Below are 21,912 nucleotides of genomic sequence, written 5' to 3'. Positions count from 1 at the left end.
AAGGACATTTTCACACAGTTGAAAATCTGTACCAAAATTCATGTGATTATTAAATTGCAGGCAACCCACTCTGCAAAACAAATTCTGCCATAATACTGAATACCCACACAGAAACCTCACTGGTCAACTAAGCATGAAGAAAGACCAATCAGAATGCTCTATTTGTCAAAAAAAAAATGAGACCACTTAAAAAATATGACTTTCTTTAATCTCACCAAATTGAAAACCTCTGGAATATAATAAAGAGGAAGCTAAACTGCTTAAATGTTTGCACCAGGAGTAAAGGCACAAAGTCATCCAAAAGCAGTGTGTAAGACTGGTGGAGGAAAACATGATGCCTAGATGCATGAAAACTGTGACTAAAAACCAGGGTTATTCCACATAATATTGATTTCTGAACTCTTAAAACTTTATGAATATGATCTTGTTTTCTTTTCAGTTTATGAGATCTGAAAGCTCTGCATCTTTTTTGTTATTTCAGCCATTTCTCATTTTATGCAAATAAATGCTCTAAATGACAATATTTTTATTTGGAATTTGGGAGAAATGCTGTCTGTAGTTTATAGAATAAAGACAACAATGTTCATTTTACTCAAATATACCTATAAATAGCAAACAGATTCATAAATTCCATTAACTTGTATTTGTAAATGTTAATTATGGGTTAATCTACAGTTACAGTAGATACGGAAGTTGTAAACTTTTTTTAAGATTTATTTCTCCCATTTTCTCTTGCTAATTTAGAGTAGGGCTCCGACAGCTGATGCCAACCTGCATGATCTGTCTATTTGAGCGCTTCTGGAGAAGATAAAATAGACTACCTCTTAAATCTCTCTGATGTTTTCGGTATATCCTAACAAATGCTACTCAACAACTTAATGTCACCTATGCTGCAGACAGCTGAGGCTACTTCCATGTAATGTTCCATCACAAACAGACAGAGATTAATACGAGCAATGTCACTCCGAGTCCTGGTCGGCTCTCCTCGTGCACGCCATCCACCCAGCATTCTGCAACACAATACGAGCGAGGGGCACAATACCAGATTCCACAGCAGCCTGAAGCCCTGCTGTAGACCATGCTGGCATTTAGCAAGAGGAACCGGGGACAGCAGGGGAGGACCTGTGACGCTGATCAACACTTGTGCGAGGATTAGAGTACATGCCGAAATAAAAAAATCAGTGAGTGCATGGTTGTTACTAGGTAGGGGTGACCAGGGACGAATGGAACACTTTTTGGAATTTTAATTTGCTATATTCTACACTTTATTGTGTCAAGTACTGAAACAATAGGGCGCTGAGTGGTCCAGCGGCCTAAAAAGTGCTGCCACTATGAGCGGAAAGTCGCAGGTTCAAACCCCAGCCATCAAGCTGCCGGCCCTGCTCCCTCTGGGTGGGTAGATGGCGCTCTCTCCCCACATCACTCCTAGGGTGATGTCTACAGCACTGGGCATCTGTGAGCTGATGTATCAGAACCGAGTCGCTGTGCTTTCCTCCAAGCGCGCTGGCTTCAGCAGCAGCTCGAAAAGAAGCGGTGGCTGACTTTACATGTATCAGAGGAGGCATGTGTTAGTCTTTACCCTCCTGGTGTGTTGTGGCATTACTAGTGATATGGGGAGTCCTAATGAGTGGGTTGGGTAATTGGCTGAGCAAAATTGAGGAGAAAATGGGAAAAATAAGTACTGAAACAATGTATTTAAGTGATTTTATTAAATATGTACAGGTTGCAAAATTAATTTAAATGCAATTACTTCACTGTTGCAACCATCCCCATGTGACATGTCTCAAATATACATAATGAATCTATCAAAAACTCAAAATAAAAAATAAGAAGCCGTCAAATTATAATGCAAGAAAATAATTTACTGGGTAGAACACTTTAAGCTCTCTAGTCCACAAGTCCACCTGATAGTCCATTAGTTTATCTAGGCCATTTATCTAACATTGTCATCATTCCATTTTATAACAACGAACAAGAACTAATATATCAATTTGCAGTTTGAGGTTAAATGTCTAGGTTATTGCATTTTCTGTTTAATGGACACTTTGACTCTTTCAAATTTTGCTGCATGACAATGTGGGCCCTATTTTAGAGTTATATAGCACACTAGTCAACTGCAGATCACGTAGCTGGATTTATGGTTTGTGGGTGTGTCTTATGTCTGAAAAAAAATGTGCATCTGGAAATGTGCAAAACGCATGAACTAATTCTCTTAATTAATCATTGGTGTGTTTTGGGTGTAACGTGAAATAAACCAATCAGTGTGCCACTTGTCATTCCCATAGAGGCAGAATTACAATAATACACTTTCAAAATAGTAATAATAAGCAATAAAATAAGCATTGGACTATATAGACAATAGATAATGTAATGTATAAAATGCACCATATCTGGTGTCTACAGCCTGGGTGCAGTTTCTGTCACCCAACAGTATACTGACATCTGCTGGCCACATGAAGAACAACACCTGCAAATATGACCCTTTCCTAAAAACGTGGATTATTTTTTTTGTCAACGTACATTTCATTTATTAGAAAGTGCTGTAAGGCCAAGACAAGCTGTTTTTTTATTTGCATAATTATAATAATAATAATTATGTAATTATATTACAGAGGTTTTCAATTTGGTCAAATAAAAGAAACTCATCCTTTATGTGGTCTCTTACTTTTTTCAAGAGCTGTATTTTAGGGTTGTTACCACATGCGATTCATTTGAAATCAGTAAGTCAATATTTTTTAAATGAAATCACTCCTACAAATTTGACTCAAACTTTCAACGTAATTTGCCACTACACAACGCATGACTGACTGACTGAAAAGCTCTAACACAGACAACAAAATGACAGAGGAGATATCCCTGTTTATACTTCAAGCGACTTGAACGGCAGACATCCCTGTAAATGAACGTTGGCTAGAGAGCGCAGAGCACGAAGGCGAGAGAGAGAGAGAGAGAGAGACCAACGACAAAAGCGCAGAGCGCATGGGCGAGAAAGAGAGAAAGAGATACAGAGAGAGAGAGACACCAATGACGGGACTGAGAGAAAGGGCTGCAATAAAAAAAAAGGCTAGTGGTAGTGATGCACGAAGACAGACACAGATTCTCCTTATGAACATTTTCATCACCTGGTAAGAAACGCACAATTGCAGTGTCATGAGCAAATGTCTACAATGAGCAGTTTCAAAGAACGTATAGTGATTTCTAGCTTGTAGTGTGAAAAAAGTATTTATTTAAATATCTCATGAAAAAAGTAAAATGAACTGAACTTTGAACTAGTTCAGAATTAAAATGGTGAACTTTGAACGTGAACTGTTCACTTTGAGCATGTATGAACTTGAACTAGTTCAGAAAAGCTGTAAACTGGCACAACACTGTTCATATATGAGCTAATGGAGCACCAAAGCATCACGTTTATGGTGTTACTTACAGAAATAAAATAAAATTAATGAAAGAAAGGAGCTTGGTCCAGTGGTCTCCGTGGTAGCGTTACAGCACAACACACACTTTTAATCTGGATCTCTACGCTCTCAACATAGCTACACTTATGTCTGCACACTTAGCGTAAGAGTCTCTTAAAGGGACAGTGTACATTACTGAATTTCATATTTCCCCCAGGCCATTTAAATGGTCATCCCCCTCCACCATTGTGAGCATGTGTGCAATACTAAACATAGATTTTTTTAATATGTTGTAATAGATTAAACTCCACTAATGTTTACATTTGAAACTTAATTAATTATATAGAATACTTCATATTATAAATATCTGAGGATTCAGTGAAAAAAATTCAGGTGTTTTCCGTAATTCTAGTGCATATGTGAAACTCTGCGTCTCCGGTTAGATTTAGTGAGAGTAGGAGTTAAGATACATGTCAGCAGTAATGAACCTGTGTGATGACTGACCTCATTACAGCTCCTGTCTGCAGAAAGCAGAAGGTTAAAGTGCAGTAGCAGCGCTTGCTCTGGCTTCTCTCCAGCAGATGTCACTGTTAGATTTAGGAGCTGAGACCTGCCCATGCAGACCAGCTGCTTAACACCACATCCAGAGAGAGAATGTTCGCACATAAATACTGCAGCAGATACTGATCGGGACGATTAAAGGGCAGTGGAGCAGTAAAACACTGGACATGGACGTTACTGCTGATATCAGACTGTCGGGTGAATGTGATAGGGGGGGATGGGGGGGGGGGGGGGGTAACATAAAACATAACTCAAGGGGTGATGCTGTCATAGATATGAACTTAACTTGAAACATTTTGAAAGGAGATTGTATTTAAAACCCTTAAACGTGTGAAGTATGCTTGTCATGATAACATATATATAGCAATAGCTAATTTAATACTATTTTCTGCTATTCATTAAATGATATTTACAGTATAATAGTATGTAATATTAAAGTCAGCAATATTTATTGAGGAAATATTATTGTTTTACTAAAGTAGTGTGTTGTATTTGGTTTTCTGGTTTAAAAAAAAAAAAAAAAAAACCTCATTAGTTAGTTTTTAAACTTCATTAAAAACGTGTATATTGTGGCATGGAAGAGGAAGGAGGACTCATGAGACTTATTGCAAGTACTCAACAGCTCTTTGTTAACAGACTTGCCACTCACTTATAGCCTTAAACAGGGCTAGGAGAGCAAAACCCAACTGCCACCACAGCACAAACAGCCCTGAGGCCACCAACCCAGCTATCCAACACAGAGATGGTAGGTCCCCTTAACCCACCCAAAACATACCCCCATAATGCCCCGCTGGCCCCGGATTACCATACCCCGCCCCCACAGGCACATTAAAAGCTGGCACACACACACAGACGCCACAATATACACAGTTTTATAGAAAAAAATATATATATACAGAAAAAATAAGAGACCACTTCATTTTTTGTCTGAATCAGTTTCTCTGATTTTGCTATTTATAGGTATATGTTTAAGTAAAATGAACATTGTTGTTTTATTCTATAAACTACAGACAACATTTCTTCCTAATTCCAAATAAAAATATTGTCATTTAGAGCATTTATTTGCAGAAAATGAGAAATGACTGAAATAACAAAAAAATGCAGAGCTTTCAGACCTCAAAGAATGCAAATAAAACAAGTTCATATTCATAAAGCTTTTTTAAGTTCAGAAATCAATATTTGGTGGAATAACCCTGTTTTTTAATCACAGTTTTCATGCAGCATGTTCTCCTCCACCAGTTCTACACACTGCTTTTGGATAACTTCATGCCTGCACTCCTGGTGCAACAATTCAAGTAGTTCAGCTTGGTTTGGTGGCTTATGATCGTCCATCTTCCTCTTGATTATATTCCAGAGTTTAATATGGTTAAATCAAAGAAACTCATTATTTATAATTAGCAAAATTAGAGAAACTGATACAGAAACTAAAGTTATCTCTTTATTTTTATTTCAGAGCTGTATATTTGTTAACCATTTGTGGATATAATGATTACATACATCTGTTTCAGTTTATCAGTTCAGCGGCGCTCGCTCTCTCCTGTCTGGAGCAGAAAGGGTTAAGCTGCTATCACACAGCAAGGTGAGAGGGAGGCATGTACCTGCTCAGGGTGTGTTCAAAAGTCCAACAACTTGCCAAACACTCCCAGAATGCGTAGAGGTGACTCAGATCTGGTTACAGCACAACACACACACTAAACACACTCTGGAGCGTGCTGGATTTTAACACCCTGCAGGCACTCGTTGGAACCCCCGCTCAGGCCGGTGGGCGTCTGGACCGGCATGGGCCTGCTGGTGCTGCTGGACCTTTGAAGACGGTATGGGCCCTGCTTCAGAGTGAGCCTCCGACACGGGATCTGAGCTGGGAACAGGTGAGAGAGGCTCAGAGAGGCTGTGGCCTTGTGTTTATGGCCGTGTGCAGTGGGCTGGAGGCTGGGGGGGCTGGGTTCAAAGACTTGATCCGGCCTGTTTGAAGGAGTCAGGAGAATTTAAGGGCAGGTATTAAGCTGGACGATGATGATTCAGGGGGTTATTCGGTTATTTGAGCCGTGTTTATTGACCCATGCAGCTTTTCATTTGGTTATTAATCTTAAGATGTGTTCGTTGTTATCTGCTAGGGCATAGGAATATTGTAGCTGTCAATCAAAAAACTGGAAAATCAATGTCAATGGAAAATGATTTAAATCCACTTTTTAAAATAAAAAAGCATTTCTATTGGTCCAATTGTAAAGAAATTTGGATACTAAATAAAAAAAACAATTGTTTTTCTTTATGTCAAAAAGTGAAAGTGAGGAACAGGGAAAAGGGAGATATAAGGTTTTTCCAAGGACCAATATTTAACTAAATTTTTAGATTATGTCACCATTTGACACCATTTCAAAAGAAACAGCTGTCATTCACAATTTTATGATGAATGGACAAATAGAAATGCTCCAAATTGACTTCAAATAAAATATATATATTTTTTAATTGACTTCCACTAAAAGTTAAGCATGTTTTTTCTCATTTTCTGTAAAGTTGCATTTTGGAGATTCATGCCATATACAGATCTGAAAAACAATATGCGACCATTTCAGTTTCTGACTTTCTCTGATTTTGCTATTTATAGGTTTATGTTTGAGTAAAATGAATATTGTTGTTTTATTCTATAAACTACAGACAACATTTCTCCGAAATTCCAAATAAAAATATTGTCATGTAGAGGATTTATTTGCAGAAAATGGGAAATGGCTGAAATAACAAAAAAATATGCAGAGCTTTCAGACCTCAAATAATGCAAAGAAAATAAGCAAGTTCATATTCATAAAGTTTTAAAGAGTTCAGAAATCAATATTTGGTGGAAAAACCCTGTGTTTTAATTACAGTTTTCATGCATCCTGGCATGTTCTCCTCCACCAGTCTTACACACTGCTTTTGAACTTTAAGCTTGGTTTGATGGCTTGTGATCATCCATCTTCCTCTTGATTATATTCCAGAGGTTTTCAATTTGGTAAAATCTAAGAAACTTATCATTTTAAGTGGTCTCTTATTTTTTTCCAGAGCTGTATATTACAGCTCTGGAATATTCCCTGCAGCTACATTTTTAATAATCATAGTTCCATAGAACATTTATTTTTTTTATCTATCAAAGACCCTTTTGTCTAGATGAGCTCACCTGTTTGTGTTGACGACTGAGAGCACTTAAAGGCCACAAACCACAGTAGCCCACAATTGTTCAAGGGCTTTTTCAGCTGAATTGGTCATGGTCCATTGTTCAGCACTACTGTAAGTCAACTGTTAATCCAGGTAACAGACCTGTGGTGTTGTCATGGGCACTTATCTTACAATAAAGCTGCTTCTTTGAAGTGATGCCATGGGAGAACCAGTTTTGGTTTACTGTAGAAACATTAAGTCTACAGTTTTCAGTGTAAAGGACAGTTTAAAGGTTCCTTGTTTAAATGGACTTTAAATGGATGTTTATGTCTGTTTTTTAGCCTCTCATCAACATAAAAAACACCACAAAGCACTTTTACAAAGCAATTTACTTCTGAATTGTCAGAACAACAATTTCCAAATATGAATAATATTACAACTGGAACGTCCACATGAGTCAGATTTCTAGAATATTATTTATAATTTATGGACGTCAGGAAAACCTAATTAAAATGCGGGAAACTCACTGAACTTCCATGAAAGGTGGGATCTCTGTCAACAGTAGTGTAAGCAATAGTTTAATACAGATTAGTAGAATCTCATTAAAGCAGCCATAATCACAATAGTGTGAGCGCTGTATAATGTGTTATCGATTAGTAACCATAACAATGCTAATCTGGGACATAAAATATATATATATATATGTATATATTTATTATGATTAGATTCACTATAAAAGACTAATGAATGATTTTCAAACTAGTTGTGATCAAGTTCTTCTAAAGCCTTTATTTAAATGCTTATTGGAAATGTTTTAAAACAGTGTAAAATATTGTAATCTTAAGGGCACCGAGTGTTTCCGCTGATGCAGCTTTGCCATCAAGCTTCCGGCGCTCAGAGGGAGCACAGTTGACTCTACTCCCTCCGGGGGGGTAGATGGCGCTCTCTCCCCACATCACTCCTAGGGTGATGTCTGCAGCACAGGGCGTCTGTGAGCTGATGTATCAGAACCGTGTCGCTGCGCTTTCCTCCGAGCTCGCTGTGATGCTGCTCTGCAATGCTGCATCAGCAGCACCTCAAAAAAAAGCGGTGGCTGACTTCACATGTATCGGAGGAGGCATGTGTTAGTCTTCCCTCTTCTGGTGTGTTGGGGCATCACTAGTGATTGGGGGATTCCTAGTGAGTGGGTTGGGTAATTGGCCGTGTAAAATGGAGGAGAAAATGGGAAAAAATAGAAATAAAAGAATAAAAAAATGTATATTGTAATGTTGACCTGAAACATTGTAACTTTAAGATTTATCTGAAATAAGCAAGCATAATTTTGACATTAAATGTAAATACTGTTGTCTTACCAACTGTATAATGCTCTGTTTAAATTAGGATTATGCAGTGTACACTACTTAGGGTGTAGTGTGTATTTTGGGATTAAACCGTTTAATTTCATCTTTAGGGTGTGTTGAAGGAGAACTCCGGTGTAAAATTGACTTTTGGTGAGGTAAAACATGAAAAAACATGCTAAACTTTGTTGAGTAACTCACCGCCGCTCTCCCGCAGCTTTCTGAGATCCAGTAATTTTGTGCTTTTTGACCAGAATTCTTTACAACGGGCGCTTCAGGCTTTTTACCCCCGTTATCCAGGCTTAGCGTAGCTCCACACCTTATTGGTAGAATCCGGAGAGCCCTAAAATTTAAAACGAGGAATTAATAACTTTAAAAGTGCACAAGAAGCTTATTAAAAACCATTGTTTACAACCCGTAGCGTAGCCTAATTTCCAGGTGCCGCCATCTTAAAGCAAAGTCATGATCAGTAAGGTGATGGCAGTGGATGGCCTGGAGATTAGGCTACGCTACAGGTTGTAAACAGTGTTTTTAATAAGCTTTTTCTGCACTTTTAAAGTTAATGCCTTTGTTTTTTGGCTTTGTGTGGGTGGCAACATTTTCAAAATCAGAGGGAGGAAATTTCCCTTTTCATAAAAATCCAAATACATGTCTAAAACCCTTAAAATGTTTGCCTATATCAGTACCTCCAGGCAAAGAACCTATGAGGAACTTTGGTTTTAAGAGTCTTTAGAATGAGGTTGTCTGTTTTTCCTAGAAATTTGGTTGCGTCTGCATGAGCTTCAGACAAACCATGCAGCGATTTGAATAGAGAGCGACTCGAACTCCTCGAACAGACGGCGAAGTGAAAGTAGCAGAGCAGTAAACACTGAAAATGAACTGACACAGCAGCCCTTTCAACATTAGTGAAGTGTGTAAACGTGTCCACAAAGGAGTCCACAAAGGCCTGCTGGTTCCTCACACAGCAGCTTGGCCTATCTGACGAGCAGTTTGTCAAATTCCGCAGATTCCGACTCTGAAAGAGCAGGTTTGGACACAGCTGAGGAGTTATTAGACGAGTCCACAGGCTGTGCCAGAAACAACCGTCCTGATGAGTGTTCTGCAGAGTGATTGACTGTAAAAACAACAGCACAAGCCTGAGAGTCGCAATGTTCTCATGCGTAGTGAGTTTAAAACTTGCTTTCTTGGCAGATCTGCATGGTGTCGGAAATGTCGGCGGGGCAGCCAGACACGGTTGTCCACTTTGGGGATGGGAGAACGCTGTCAAGGTTAGCGATGGAACGTAATTGAATGAGTTATGAAATTTTGGATTTATTATTTTTTAAACTCTCTATTCTTTAACTGTTTAATGGATACAATCTCTCTCTTTTACACAGGGCAAGTTTTTTTTCGTTACTTGACACCTACAATTGTTTTCTGAAGGATAAAACTCAACTGCAACTAAATGTCCATGAGGTAAAAGTCATGTTTTTCACATGACATATTTATTACATTTATTCTTGAATCAGTTCTCCTTACACTGACATGCCTTGGCAAAAGTCACGGGACAGGAACTAGCACAGTGTCCTGTGATTTTTGCCAAAGAAACACTTCCCTGCCTTGACATGCTTTGATCAAAGTCCTGGGGCACAGTACTAGTTCCTGTCTCATGACTTTTGCCAAGGCATGGGACACAATACTAGTTCCTGTCCCGTGACTTTTGCAAAGAAATGGGACACAATACTAGTTCCTGTCCCATGACTTTTGCCAAGGCATAGGACACAATTCTAGTTTGTGTCCCATGACTTTTGCAAAGACATGGGACACAATACTAATTCCTGTCCCGTGACTTTTGCCAAAGCATGTCAAAGCAGGGCAGTGTTGCCTTGGCAAAAGTCACGGGACAGGAATTAGCACAGTGTCCTGTGACTTTTGCCAAGGCAACACTTCCCTGCCTTGCTTTGGTAAAAGTCATGGGGCACAGTACTAGTTCCTGTCTCATGACTTTTGCCAAGGCATAAGGCAGAATACTAGTTCCTGTCCTGTGACTTTTGCAAAGACATGGGACACAATACTAGTTCCTGTCCCGTGACTTTTGCCAAAGCATCTTAAGGCAGGGCAGTGTTGCCTTGGCAAAAGTCATGGGACACAATCCTTTCCCATGTCTTTTGCCAAGGCATGGTACACAATACTAGTTCCTGTCCCGTGACTTTTGCCAAGACATGGCAAAGCAAGTTTCTGTCTCTTGACTTTTGCCAAGGCACATCGGTGTATATGTCTTATATACTGTATGAGTTTAGACCAGGAATGCCAAATATGTGAATTTTATGAGTTTAGAAGTAAAAAAATATATATTGGCGAATAAATTATTGTGATAAAGGTAATTGTATTATTATTATTTTGAGATCATTTTAATGAATGCCACTGACATTATAACATTAGAACAGCATAACAAATATGCTGTATAATAATAATAATATTACCTTAATCGCAATAAGTTTTGAAGACAGCAAAACTTACATTTTAATTATAGCTTGCGAAATATATATATAAATATATTTTTTTTCTTCACCTACTGCAGTCTGTCCACACTATGTGTATGAAGTCACAGTTGTTGAAGCATTGCTATTGGTCTTTGCCAGAACAATTGGCTAAAATACTGTTCACTGTTCTATCTGTAAATAATCAGAATATACAATATTATGCTTATCAAATATTATTAAGGTCATGTCCATTAATTGTGTGATAAGTCTGTAATGTAATTAGTGTGACGGGCATAGACAGGTTGAGGACTACAGAATGACGCAGGGCCTGGGAGGTCTATTATTTACTGAGCTTTCTGAGTTTACTGTGTTTATTGTTTCAGTTCTACTGTCTCAGATGTAGGACTCTTGCGTCACGCTGCAGTTCTTTATATGTTATGAACAAAGAGCACAATAGAAAAGCTCTGGGGCTCTGTGTGTATAATAATAACCGCGGGCCAATCTTTTTTGAATGTTAATCATCAAACAAACACTTGTTTAGAAACATATAGCATGCTTCTACAGGTCACTAATGATTGGGCCTGTTTAAAAGCCTTCATAGAAACCTGTCTAGAAGCCTGTAGTGAATTTAAAACACTTATTTGACTAGCATTTGACTGCTGGCCTGCATTGTTGTAATAAAAAAATGGATAATCCCTTGAAGTCTGTTAAAGTCTTTGTCTGCCATGCTGTTAAACTGGTACTTTCTCAATGTGGTAGAACAGGTGATTTTGACCAGCAGGTGATCCTGGCATCCATTCAAAACAAAACTTCAGGCCTGTTTCACTTTCATAAAATACTTTATTTAATATGTTCATATTAAATAAAGAACACTAAAAATATTTTTTTGTTTAATAGACTTTATAAAAAATGCACAATAAATAAACTTTACCTGTATTTTTTCATTAAAAAAAAATATATATATAAATATATATATTTATATTTATATATAAACAGCTCTGAAAAAAAATCTGAACTTTTAAAACTTTATGAATATGAACTTGTTTTCTTTGCATTATTTGAGGTCTGAAAGCTCTGCACCTTTTTTTTTTATTTCAGCCATTTCTCATTTTCTGCAAAAAAATACTTTAAACGACAATATTTTTATTTGGAATTTGGGAGAAATGTGGTTCGTAGTTTATAGAATAAAACAAAAATGCTCCTTTTACTCAAACATTTACCTATAAATAGCAAAATCAGATAAACTGAAGTGGTCTGAACTGTATAATTTTTGGCATTAAATACAGCTTAAAGTACACTTTATTGAAGTTTTTTTTTCATTAACATTACAGTGGACACATGTGCATCAATATGCAAAGAAGTATGTGTACAATATACTTCAATTGTATTAAAAAGTATGTTTAAAAAACACATACCTAAATCTAGTTAAGTTTGCAGAAGTTATACAAACAAGCTCTCAAAAGCACAACCTAATGCTTTTATGTTGTACTTAAATATAGCTTATTTACAATTCAAATATACTTAAGTTGCCATAAGTTGTTCCAAAATAGTACATTTTAGTATGTATTTAAAGACATTGAAATTTTTAAAAGTATTTACTTTTTCATGTATACTTAAAAGTTACATTTTACAATGTAAGAAAAAAGGTCTGTCCAAACTTTTATACTGTTTATAAATGTCCTCATGCCTGCAGATACCCTGATCTGAATATACAAACAATTTAATGTTTACAGAAGCTACAGTAGCGCGATCCCAAACTCTTGACCTCAGACCTAACTGTTATTGTCTGTTTATAAAGTGAAAGTAGCTCACAGACAGTGTCACAGGAAGGACGAACTAATGTCACTTTCAGCAGAATCACCCAAACACAGCTGCTTATCTTCTCACTCGTGTAGAGAAAGAGGAAATTAAACCACTAGAACGAACAAAGAGCTTTATCACAATGAGTTAATATTTCACACTGTAGAAACTCATCATCTACTGACAGAGCCAGCCAGTGTGAAGCGTCTGATTGGTTGTTGTATTAGATATGTCTTGGGCGATCATGCTGAAACTATGGAAGGCTGTTCCTGTCACTTAAAATAATAAAATAATAATCCAGCACCTATTTTAAATATTATTATTCCTATTAAGTAAATTGCTCTGACATTATTTAAGATATCATTATTTAAGTCACTAAACAAAGTTATTAGTTTGAAATACTATGACATTAGTATGCTTTTTCAATATTTTGAAATATTTTTCTTTATTTTATACTATTTAGCTACAGTATATAAAGCTGTAGTTCAGTATAAATTACAGCATAATCCCCTAAAAGTTAATTGCTTATTTTTTGCTGCTTTCATTACAATATATAGACAACCTTTAACCCTTTAACTGGTCAATGGCTGGCCAGCACTTTTACATGGTATCAGCAGATCCTAAACAAATCTTTTAAAATGTCCTTAATTTGTCTCAAAATGTCTAAAACACATTTAAAACTCTTAAGAATGCTTTTTTGTATGACTTTTCACTTTTTCTAAAATGTTATCTGATTATTCCTCATTGTTTTGGATAATTTCTAAACACTTATTGAGAAAATGACTCAATATTTCTAAATTGAATACCATTATTTTGTGATAATTATTTGAAAGTTCTCATTATTTTAACATGTTTTCTTATTATTTTGGATGATTTTTCAATATTTCCATATAACTTTGCAATATACATTCATTTTAAATTAACATTGTTCTTTTATTCTATAAACTACAGACAACATTTATCCCAAATTACAAATAAAAATATTGTCATTTAGAGCATTTATTTGCAGAAAATAAAAAATGGCTGCAGATGTAGAGTTTTCAGACCTCAAATAATGCAAAGAAAACAAGTTCATATTCATAAAGTTTTAAGAGTTCAGAAATCAATATTTGGTGGAATAATCGTGGTTTTTAATCACAGTTTTCATGCATCTTGGTACGTTCTCCTCCACCAGTCTTACACACTGCTTTTGGATAACTTTATGCCTGCAATCCTGGTGCAAAAATTCAAGCAGTTCAGTTTGGTTTGATGGCTTGTAATCATCCATCTTCCTCTTGATTTTATTCCAGAGGTTTTTAATTTGATAAAATCAAAGAAACTCTTAATATTGAGGGGTCTCTCTTTTTTTTACCAGAGCTGTATGTCTTCTCACTATTTTGAGATGTTTTTGTATTTTAATCGGAAGATTATCTAATATTTATAAATATATTCCCTTTTTTTTTGTGATTATTATATTATTATATTTCTTATTATTTCTAAATAATTTAATTTTTATTATTTTTATTTATATGATTCGTATACATATGAAAATATAGATTCATGTGTATATATATATATATATATATAAAACAGTCTGGACAGACTGCAGGGCTCCTGGAGTTATAATTTACATTCTGTACTGCCCTCTTCTGGTCTCTTATTGAATTGCTTTTTATCTTCATTCAGAGCACATCCCGGCAGGTGACTCTGGAGGGCTTTCTGGTGGTCTCCTGGGGAATTAAGAGACCTATCCGACTCAAAATCCAGGATGAGAAGAGTTCTGACAGCTCCAAGCCTCCGGGCTTTTCTCCAGACCCCATCAGTCCACTCGGAAACAAGAGGTTACTGATCTACAGCCGGCCTTTCCACACTGGGCAGGCTTCTTACTGCATTAATATAAGAAACAGGCTTTTTTCATGTATTAATATCTTGGTATCTCCTGTAATTTATTACTATTGATTTTCATTTCTTTAGGGGAATGACCCGCTGGGGAGAATTTGACAATCTTCATCACATTGATGAGCTTGAAGAGATCCTGCAGGACGGTGCAGAGACTCTGGACAGCTGTGCTCCAGGTTTTATTTATTTCACAGTGATATTTTATTAGGAGCTTATTATTATGGCATAAGTATATTGCACTGCTGTGGCTTGTTTGCTTGTCTTTATTTTTTAGCAGTTTGTAAGGCCAGAACAGGTAAATCATACTGTTTTAGAACCTCAAAAACTAATACAAGGCCCTAATCGCATATTAAGTTATATAAAGCTGTAGAACTTATTAAACCTATTTGTTTATATTCAAGGAAGATAAAAAAGTGTTTTTCACCACAGATATAAGTTCATATTACAGTGGGCCATGGTATTAGATGATGATGATGATGATAAACCTTTAACTGGTCATTGGCCCGCCAACAAGCCAAAAGTTTAATTATACACTTATACAGGGTGTCTGTAAATCAATTAAAGCCTAAAAAGTTGGTTTATCTAAATAAAAAAAGGCCTAATATGTCTTCAAATTTCTTAAATCCATCTTAACAATGCCATCAATGGCTTTTTTTCAAGGGTGGAAGTGTAAATTTGGGTATAGCTCAATATATGCTTGTTTAAAATAGTGGGTCTTTTTTACAAAATACAGAAATAATATCAAAATAAATAAATAAAAATAAATAAATAAAAAATGTTGGTATTTTGTTATTGAGTAAGTGGTAATAAAAGTCTTAAAATGTCTTAATAGTTAAATTTCCCCATACCTGCATAAAGTACCTTGCTCTATAAGAAGAAGGACAATGCCCATAAAACATTGCAACTACATATTAAACTATGGTAATATAGTGTTTTTTTTAAATATAATTTTAAAGGTGTCATTCCATCATTTTTTTCATTCATTTTAAAATGTCTAGTTGTGGTCTCTAGTATGAATGAAAGCCATGTGAGCCTTTTTTATGTTAAACAAAAAAAAGTTCTCAGGTGTTTCTATTTAGCCCTGCTTTAGATCACTGAATTAGAGGTCTCTGAAGAAAGACAGGTTTTTGGCTCTTGCTCATGAATATTTATGCATGCCGATATATCACGTCTGATTGGCTAACAGCAGTGAATTTTACAGCTTTAAAACTCCGAGAACAAAATGTTTTCAAAGATACAGCCTTAGTTATAAAGACATAGCACTCTGAGTGCTAGGTAAAATTAACCCTTAAATAACCCCCTACCCGCGGCTGTGGCCAGATTAAAGGTCCATATAGCCACAACACTTCCTCCTCCAGCCTAACTAGAGTTGGACTTGATGTATATAAGTACAGTACTTTAAATAACCTGTATCCTGTCACTGTGGCTGACACTTCCATTCTTTCTGCTCTAATATAGTGTACAACGAGTTTGACAGCAGGACGCTTCGAGCCCCCCGGCCCAAAGCCATTATAGAGGAGACCTCCAGCCTGTTTCGCACCAGGAGTGACGCCTCACTAGTGAAGAAGAGAGTGAGCATCAAGACCACGGAGGAAAAGCAGAGGGAAAGGCAGCATCGCTTCTCTATTAACGGCCATTTCTACAATTACAAGGTCAGAGAAGTGCTGAGAATAACAGAATATTTTTACATCAAAATATATCAGCTTTAAAGGAAAACTCTGGTGTAAAATTGACTTTGGGTCTTTGGTTGAATAGCTCACTAGCGCTCTCCTGCAGCTTTCCGAGATCCAGTTATTTTGTGCTTTTTTTTTGCTCCCAGCACTCTTTTACAGCGGGTGATATGGGGCATATATATATATATATATATTTTTTTTTTTACAACGTTTCCAGGCTCAAAGTAGCTTCAAAACTCATTGATAGAATCCGGAGAGCCCTGACATTAAAATGAGGCATTAACAACTTAAAAAGTGCACAAGAAGCTTATTAAAAACACTGTTTACACCCTATAACGGTAACTACATCTCTGGGGGCGCCGCCATCACTGTACTACTGATCATGACCATAGACATATATACATAGATGCCGCATAGCCTGCCTCCTGGCGTAGCAGCTGGTCGCTGTCCTGGAGTAGTCCGACAACATCCTATATCATAACTGCATCTCTGCCGTTTGCAACCAACCAAACCGTGTGAAAATCAGGTACAATTTGTAGAGTTGTGATTATTATAGTTGTATTAAACACCTTCCTTTGTGTAAATAAATGTACTGGGGGGGTGCATGGTTGACTCCTCCAATATAGCGTCCGACGGCTACGCCAGCTGGCAGGCTATGCAGCATCTATGTATATATGTCTATGGTCATGATCAGTAGTACAGTGATGGTGGCGCCCTGAGTTGTAGCTAATGCTATAGGGTGTATAGGGTTTAAGCTTTTATGCACTTTTTAGGTTATTAAGGTCTTGTCTTAAATGTCAGGGCTCTCCGGATTCTATAAGGAGGTGTGGAAATACTTTGAGCCTGGATAACGGTGTAAAAAGTAATTTATCTGCAGGGAAAAATATATCCCGAAGCAGCCATTGTAAAGAGTGGTGGGCAAAAAGAACAATATTAATGGATCTTGGAAAGCTGCGGAAGAGAGGAGGTGGGCTATTCAACAAAAGTTAGCACTCTTTATCATGTTTTTACTACACCCAAAGTAAATTTTTCAATTTCACCCAAAGAGTTCTCCTATAAAATCATTGTGATGATCCATTGACTGGAACCAGCTAGTTCTATTCATAGGTTCCATGTTAGCTTTACTGTACATATGGATGTCAGTGATGGGCCCCATCAGGGTCAGTAACACTAATTTCTTCTACTTTTCAGACGTCAATCTTTACCCCAACGTATGGGGCAACAACAAACGTGCGCATCAACAGCAGAATGAAGACTGATGATGTCATCAGCCAACTTTTACATAAATTTAAGGTGTGACTGTGATGACGTGCACCATATCATTACTGTACTGTTCTGTTGCCTCTATTAATGAACCTACATTACACGTTTTTCATTCAGTGATTCTTAAATGTATGCATACATACGCTTGTTTCAGATAGAAAGCGATCCAAGTGAATTTGCCTTGTACTGCATTCATCAAAGTGGAGGTATGTGGACTGTATTTTCCAGCGCTCTTTTTACCTTTAAAGGAAAATGGTTTTTTTTGTTTTTTTGGGGGGTAAAAATTACAGTTTTGTTTACTTAGCTTAGCCAATGTTTACCAGTAAATCTAAGCTAAGCTAAGAACTATTGAATTAGAAGGAAAACATGGCGGCACCCCTGTACCTTACTAGTGTTGCATAATGTGGGTATAAACAGGTGTTCTTATGCATGAAAATAGATAAGAAAAAAAGGTGTTTATTGATGGTGCGCCTTATAATCTGGTGTGCCTTAGAGTGCGAAGAATACAATACTAATCTAGAGGTCAAAGTATGGGGTCAATGGCTATGTTCAGATGTCCAGATTGAGATGCGTCTGTGCAAATCTGATTGTAATCGACGTTCAAACCACCTACAAACTGGATTTTGGGCAGTTTCTGTCTGTCCAGAATATAAAAAACAAGCTGGATACAATCTAGATTTGCCTTAATTCAGATTCAGGCTGGCAGTCTGAACACAGCATATGTTTTTTTAATAAATTATATTTTAAAATTACGTGTTACACTTTTTCTCAGCTTCTCATTTTGAGTCCAGTTTGTTTAAGGCCTCTGTTTGTAAGACTGAGGCTCCTGCTCAGTCCGTATCCGGAGCACACTCTGCATGTTTGCACTGGAGTGGTAAAACTGTTTCCATCTGTTTAGCTCAAGGCTACGTTCTGTTTAATCAGAAACTCGCCCACTGGATTACAGGAGCTTTTCAGTTAACATCCCTCGAGGCTGGAAAAGCCTAACAGTACGTTCTGAGCGTTTCTACCCACTGTCTGACATCAGGCCACCCTGTTGGACGTCTACATTTTGTCCTGGGCACATGCTGTACAGCATGACTATTTCAGTATATCAGTAAGACATGACTTAGCACTTCCATTTCCAGTCCGGTGATGGTTTTTATGGTGATAAAGTGAACTGTATCCCCTCTTTAGTTGGACAGAATCTCCTATCGAATGGGCACACACTTCCGTTAGCTTACAAAGTTGGGTTTACAGTAAATATAGAGCTGATAGGGGGATTGTTTTCTGAAGAAACAAGGCAAAGCATAAGATAAGAAATTGTGTATGCTTATTCGTGGACAAATAGTTGTGTTGGCAGCATAAGGAAGCACTAAAGACTTTAATAAAAAAAAAAGTGAATTTACTGTTGTGGTCCTAGGCATTCAATCAGCCAGGGCACATTTGGTGTCTGAAACTTGCTTATTTAGATTTCCACTGGAGCTATGAATATAATGTAGATTTAACTACATAACTAAATCAATTGACACTTGATTAAATTTGCAATTGGTTATTAAGTAATCTCAATAAAACATGATTATCGTATTTTTCGCAATATAAGGTGCACCAGATTATAAGATTATAAGGCGCACTATCAAAAAATGTATATTTTCTGGTCTATTTTCATACATATAAACACTGGATTATAAAGTGATTTATGCAACACTAGTAAGGAACAGGGGTGTAACCATGTTTGCCTTCTAATTTAGTAGGTCTAGATGCTGGGTAAATATTTTAAATTCTATTTGTCTTCATTTACAATGTATAACAAAATAAAATAAAAACATTTAATTAGAATATATGCCCAAACTTTGGACTGGTTCTATATATGAGAGTCTATCTATATTGATTTTTTATATATATATATTTTAAAAGGAAGGTATTTTGGAGACAGTCTACTGTTTATTAGCTCATTCGCTTATTAGCAATGTTAGCCTAGCCTTTCCTATTGCTATGATAAACCTGTATGTATTGTTGTTTGTTACTCAAAGAAAGAAGAAAGCTGGGCGGCTCAGATCTTCCCCTCTTGGAGCGTTTTCTTCAGGGACCATCTGAGAGCATTATGAGGATTTTCCTCATGGACACAGATGAAGCAGAAGTTAGCTTGGATGTAAGTTTGGTCCTACGTAGTCCTCTTAAATGTTCTATACATCCTATTAAACACAAAAAACTATTACTTATTGTATTATCTTTCATGGTTTAATAGGTAGCACAGTATGTCAATTTAGAGCTGCCCATTCTTCAGCGGGTTCTGATGAAGCTCCAGGAGGAGGAGAACAAAGAGATACAGCGCATTGTCTCAAAGTGAGTGTCCAATTGTATTCAGACACCCCTTTTAATTAGTTGTTTATAGAAACTATGTAATACATAAGAGCAAGTGTATAAAATGACTAATGATGTCCTATTTGAAAACATTGGAGAGATAGTTGTCTACTCCAGCCCCTTCTCCTTAGACATACAACTCACATGGGTTGCCAGGATGAGGACACTGAACTTACAAAAATGAGTACAAGATGAGTTCAAGAACTTAAACTCATCAATGTCAATGTATAATCACGTTTGTAGATTTGTAAATTCAGTCAATATATAGTAAAAATATTGTTTTCTGACATATATTTTACTACTGACAGCTGTAGCCCATCTGTGTCTCTGTTGTGACAATCTAGTCTGGATGACTTTACCTAACTCAAATACTTGCTTGTCTTGATAACTCAGCTGCTCACAGAGCACTGAGTATAAATGCGAGCACTCGAATGTTAAATTGACTTAAAATGCCCATGCCTACTAGTCAAATTTAGAAATTAGAAATAAGGTTAGAAAACCTTAGCTGAAGCTCAGTGCTTACCTGTTTAGTAGACATTTAGCCCACTCGACATCAGTCTTGTAGTTTTTTGGGGCTTTAAACTGCTTTAAGCCCTATCCGGACGGGATTAGTTTCTCAGGGGGTCCTGGGGTCATTTTCATTTTCATGGGAAGTCCTCTATGATTTTATTCCTTTCTGGAACGACCATGAGTCCTTTTTTTCTGAGATGGCATCTGAGAAAATTACAGGCTGAATTATCTACTGTTTTTCACTGAACTCGTTTTTCGTGGTCCTCCGGTAATTTTAGTCCCGTCCGGACGCACATCTCTGAGTTTTGTCACCTCAAGTTTAATAAAATAGCTATTTGTCCACTGCTTTGCACTGTAATTACACTTTGAGCACACGGTTCCATGGAGATCCACATAAATACAACAGCGAGTTGAAATGGAGGAGCTACTGAAGGCGATGTCATGTGACTGAGAAAGCCAAAAAAAATACTGGTTCTCCTGTTGTTTCAATTGCAGCCTGGATGCAAGAGTTTTATCACTGAGAAGTCCCCCTGAGAAACTAATTCCAACCAATCATGAAGCTTTTAGAATGATGCCAAGGCTGCAGCAAGCTGTTTGCCAGCTATGGTGTTCTATACCTGGCAACCTGGGGTGAGAGACTAGGATTAGGCAGCAGGCCGAGTGAAGGATCAGAATATAAAAACAGATTTCCACTTTGTAATGAACTATTTGGTGTAATTAAATAACGTTATATGTTGACAGGTAGTTATTGACTGTAATATTGATTTTTTTTTATTGATTTATGCAGGTACAGGCAACAGCACATTCTACTCTCACACTTCCTGAACTCCAAAATGACGTCAAAGACGGAGACCACTGTGTAAAAGAAAGAAAGAAAGCACTGTGGACAAGAACAGAAGTGCTTTTTCCAGTCATTTCCACCCACAAATTAACTGAGCAGAAACTGACATTTTATACTGCAGCTTTGGCTACCATGAGGCAATTGTATATTTTTAGCCTTGTGCACAAAATAAACTGTGATACTGTGATTTAAACACTGTAAAAAATCTGAAAACACTTCCTTTCTTTTATTTTGTTGATTATAAAACACCAATTTGTGCCATTTCCATCAGAACTGCATGTTCTCTTTTATTGTAACAGCTCTAAATAAAGAGCTACTGGAGGAAAAAGAAAGAAATGAAAAAAGTGTTCCTTAGAGATGAGTGGAAAAGGTGGCGTCATGGCTGTAAAATGACTAATGGTGGTCCAGCTGGTGCATCACAACCACTTTGGCACCCACACTCCCAGTCTGCTCCACCACACAGACGCCAAGTCCCTCTGATAGACGTTCCATCATTGTGGTTTATCCATAGAAACTCCCAGCTGAACGACTAAAGCAACCATCACTAAGACTGCTGATGTGTTTGTTCCCATGTGGATTTACTCTATTAACCATTTTTAGACCCGACACCTTTTATACTGAACATTATGGGTCTGTTTCCTAGAGAGGGATTGAGCCTAGTCTATAGACTATAATTTCATTTTAATGGAAATTCTTCATTCATAATGTTGTGTAGTCCAA

General features: G+C 37.0%; 2 protein-coding genes across 3 annotated transcripts in view; both read left to right on the top strand.

The window, feature by feature from the left end:
* The window catches only part of LOC103045667 (ephrin type-A receptor 5), a 382,833-nt gene that overhangs the window by 338,776 nt on the left and 22,145 nt on the right, over positions 1-21,912 (top strand). The gene's annotated exons all lie outside the window — the stretch shown is intronic.
* Positions 5,580-21,465, top strand: rassf6 (Ras association domain family member 6). 2 transcript variants are annotated; one of them, XM_007260808.4, is made up of 11 exons: positions 5,580-5,824; positions 9,614-9,690; positions 9,799-9,877; positions 14,350-14,504; positions 14,638-14,738; positions 16,021-16,214; positions 17,427-17,498; positions 17,653-17,704; positions 19,511-19,629; positions 19,726-19,823; positions 21,139-21,465. In XM_007260808.4, the coding sequence occupies exons 2-11, from the start codon at positions 9,620-9,622 to the stop codon at positions 21,212-21,214; spliced, it is 1,017 nt and encodes a 338-aa protein (XP_007260870.3). In that variant the 5' UTR covers positions 5,580-5,824; positions 9,614-9,619; the 3' UTR covers positions 21,215-21,465. The 2 variants fall into 2 exon arrangements, with proteins under 2 accessions (XP_007260870.3, XP_007260871.3); XM_007260809.4 differs by having other exon boundaries at positions 5,581-5,824; positions 17,427-17,528.

This window comes from Astyanax mexicanus, chromosome 20 (genome assembly GCF_023375975.1).
Source record: "Astyanax mexicanus isolate ESR-SI-001 chromosome 20, AstMex3_surface, whole genome shotgun sequence".
Taxonomy (NCBI): domain Eukaryota; kingdom Metazoa; phylum Chordata; class Actinopteri; order Characiformes; family Acestrorhamphidae; genus Astyanax; species Astyanax mexicanus.
This window is presented reverse-complemented; position numbering and strand designations above follow the sequence as displayed.

Excerpts from the sequence above, each read along its gene's own strand:
- rassf6 (XM_007260809.4), top strand. The coding sequence starts at position 9,620 with ATGGTGTCGGAAATGTCGGCGGGGCAGCCAGACACGGTTGTCCACTTT. Across the intron at positions 16,215-17,426 it reads GCCATTTCTACAATTACAAG|ACGTCAATCTTTACCCCAAC; the intron begins GTCAGAGAAGTG and ends TCTACTTTTCAG. Across the intron at positions 19,630-19,725 it reads AAGCAGAAGTTAGCTTGGAT|GTAGCACAGTATGTCAATTT; the intron begins GTAAGTTTGGTC and ends ATGGTTTAATAG.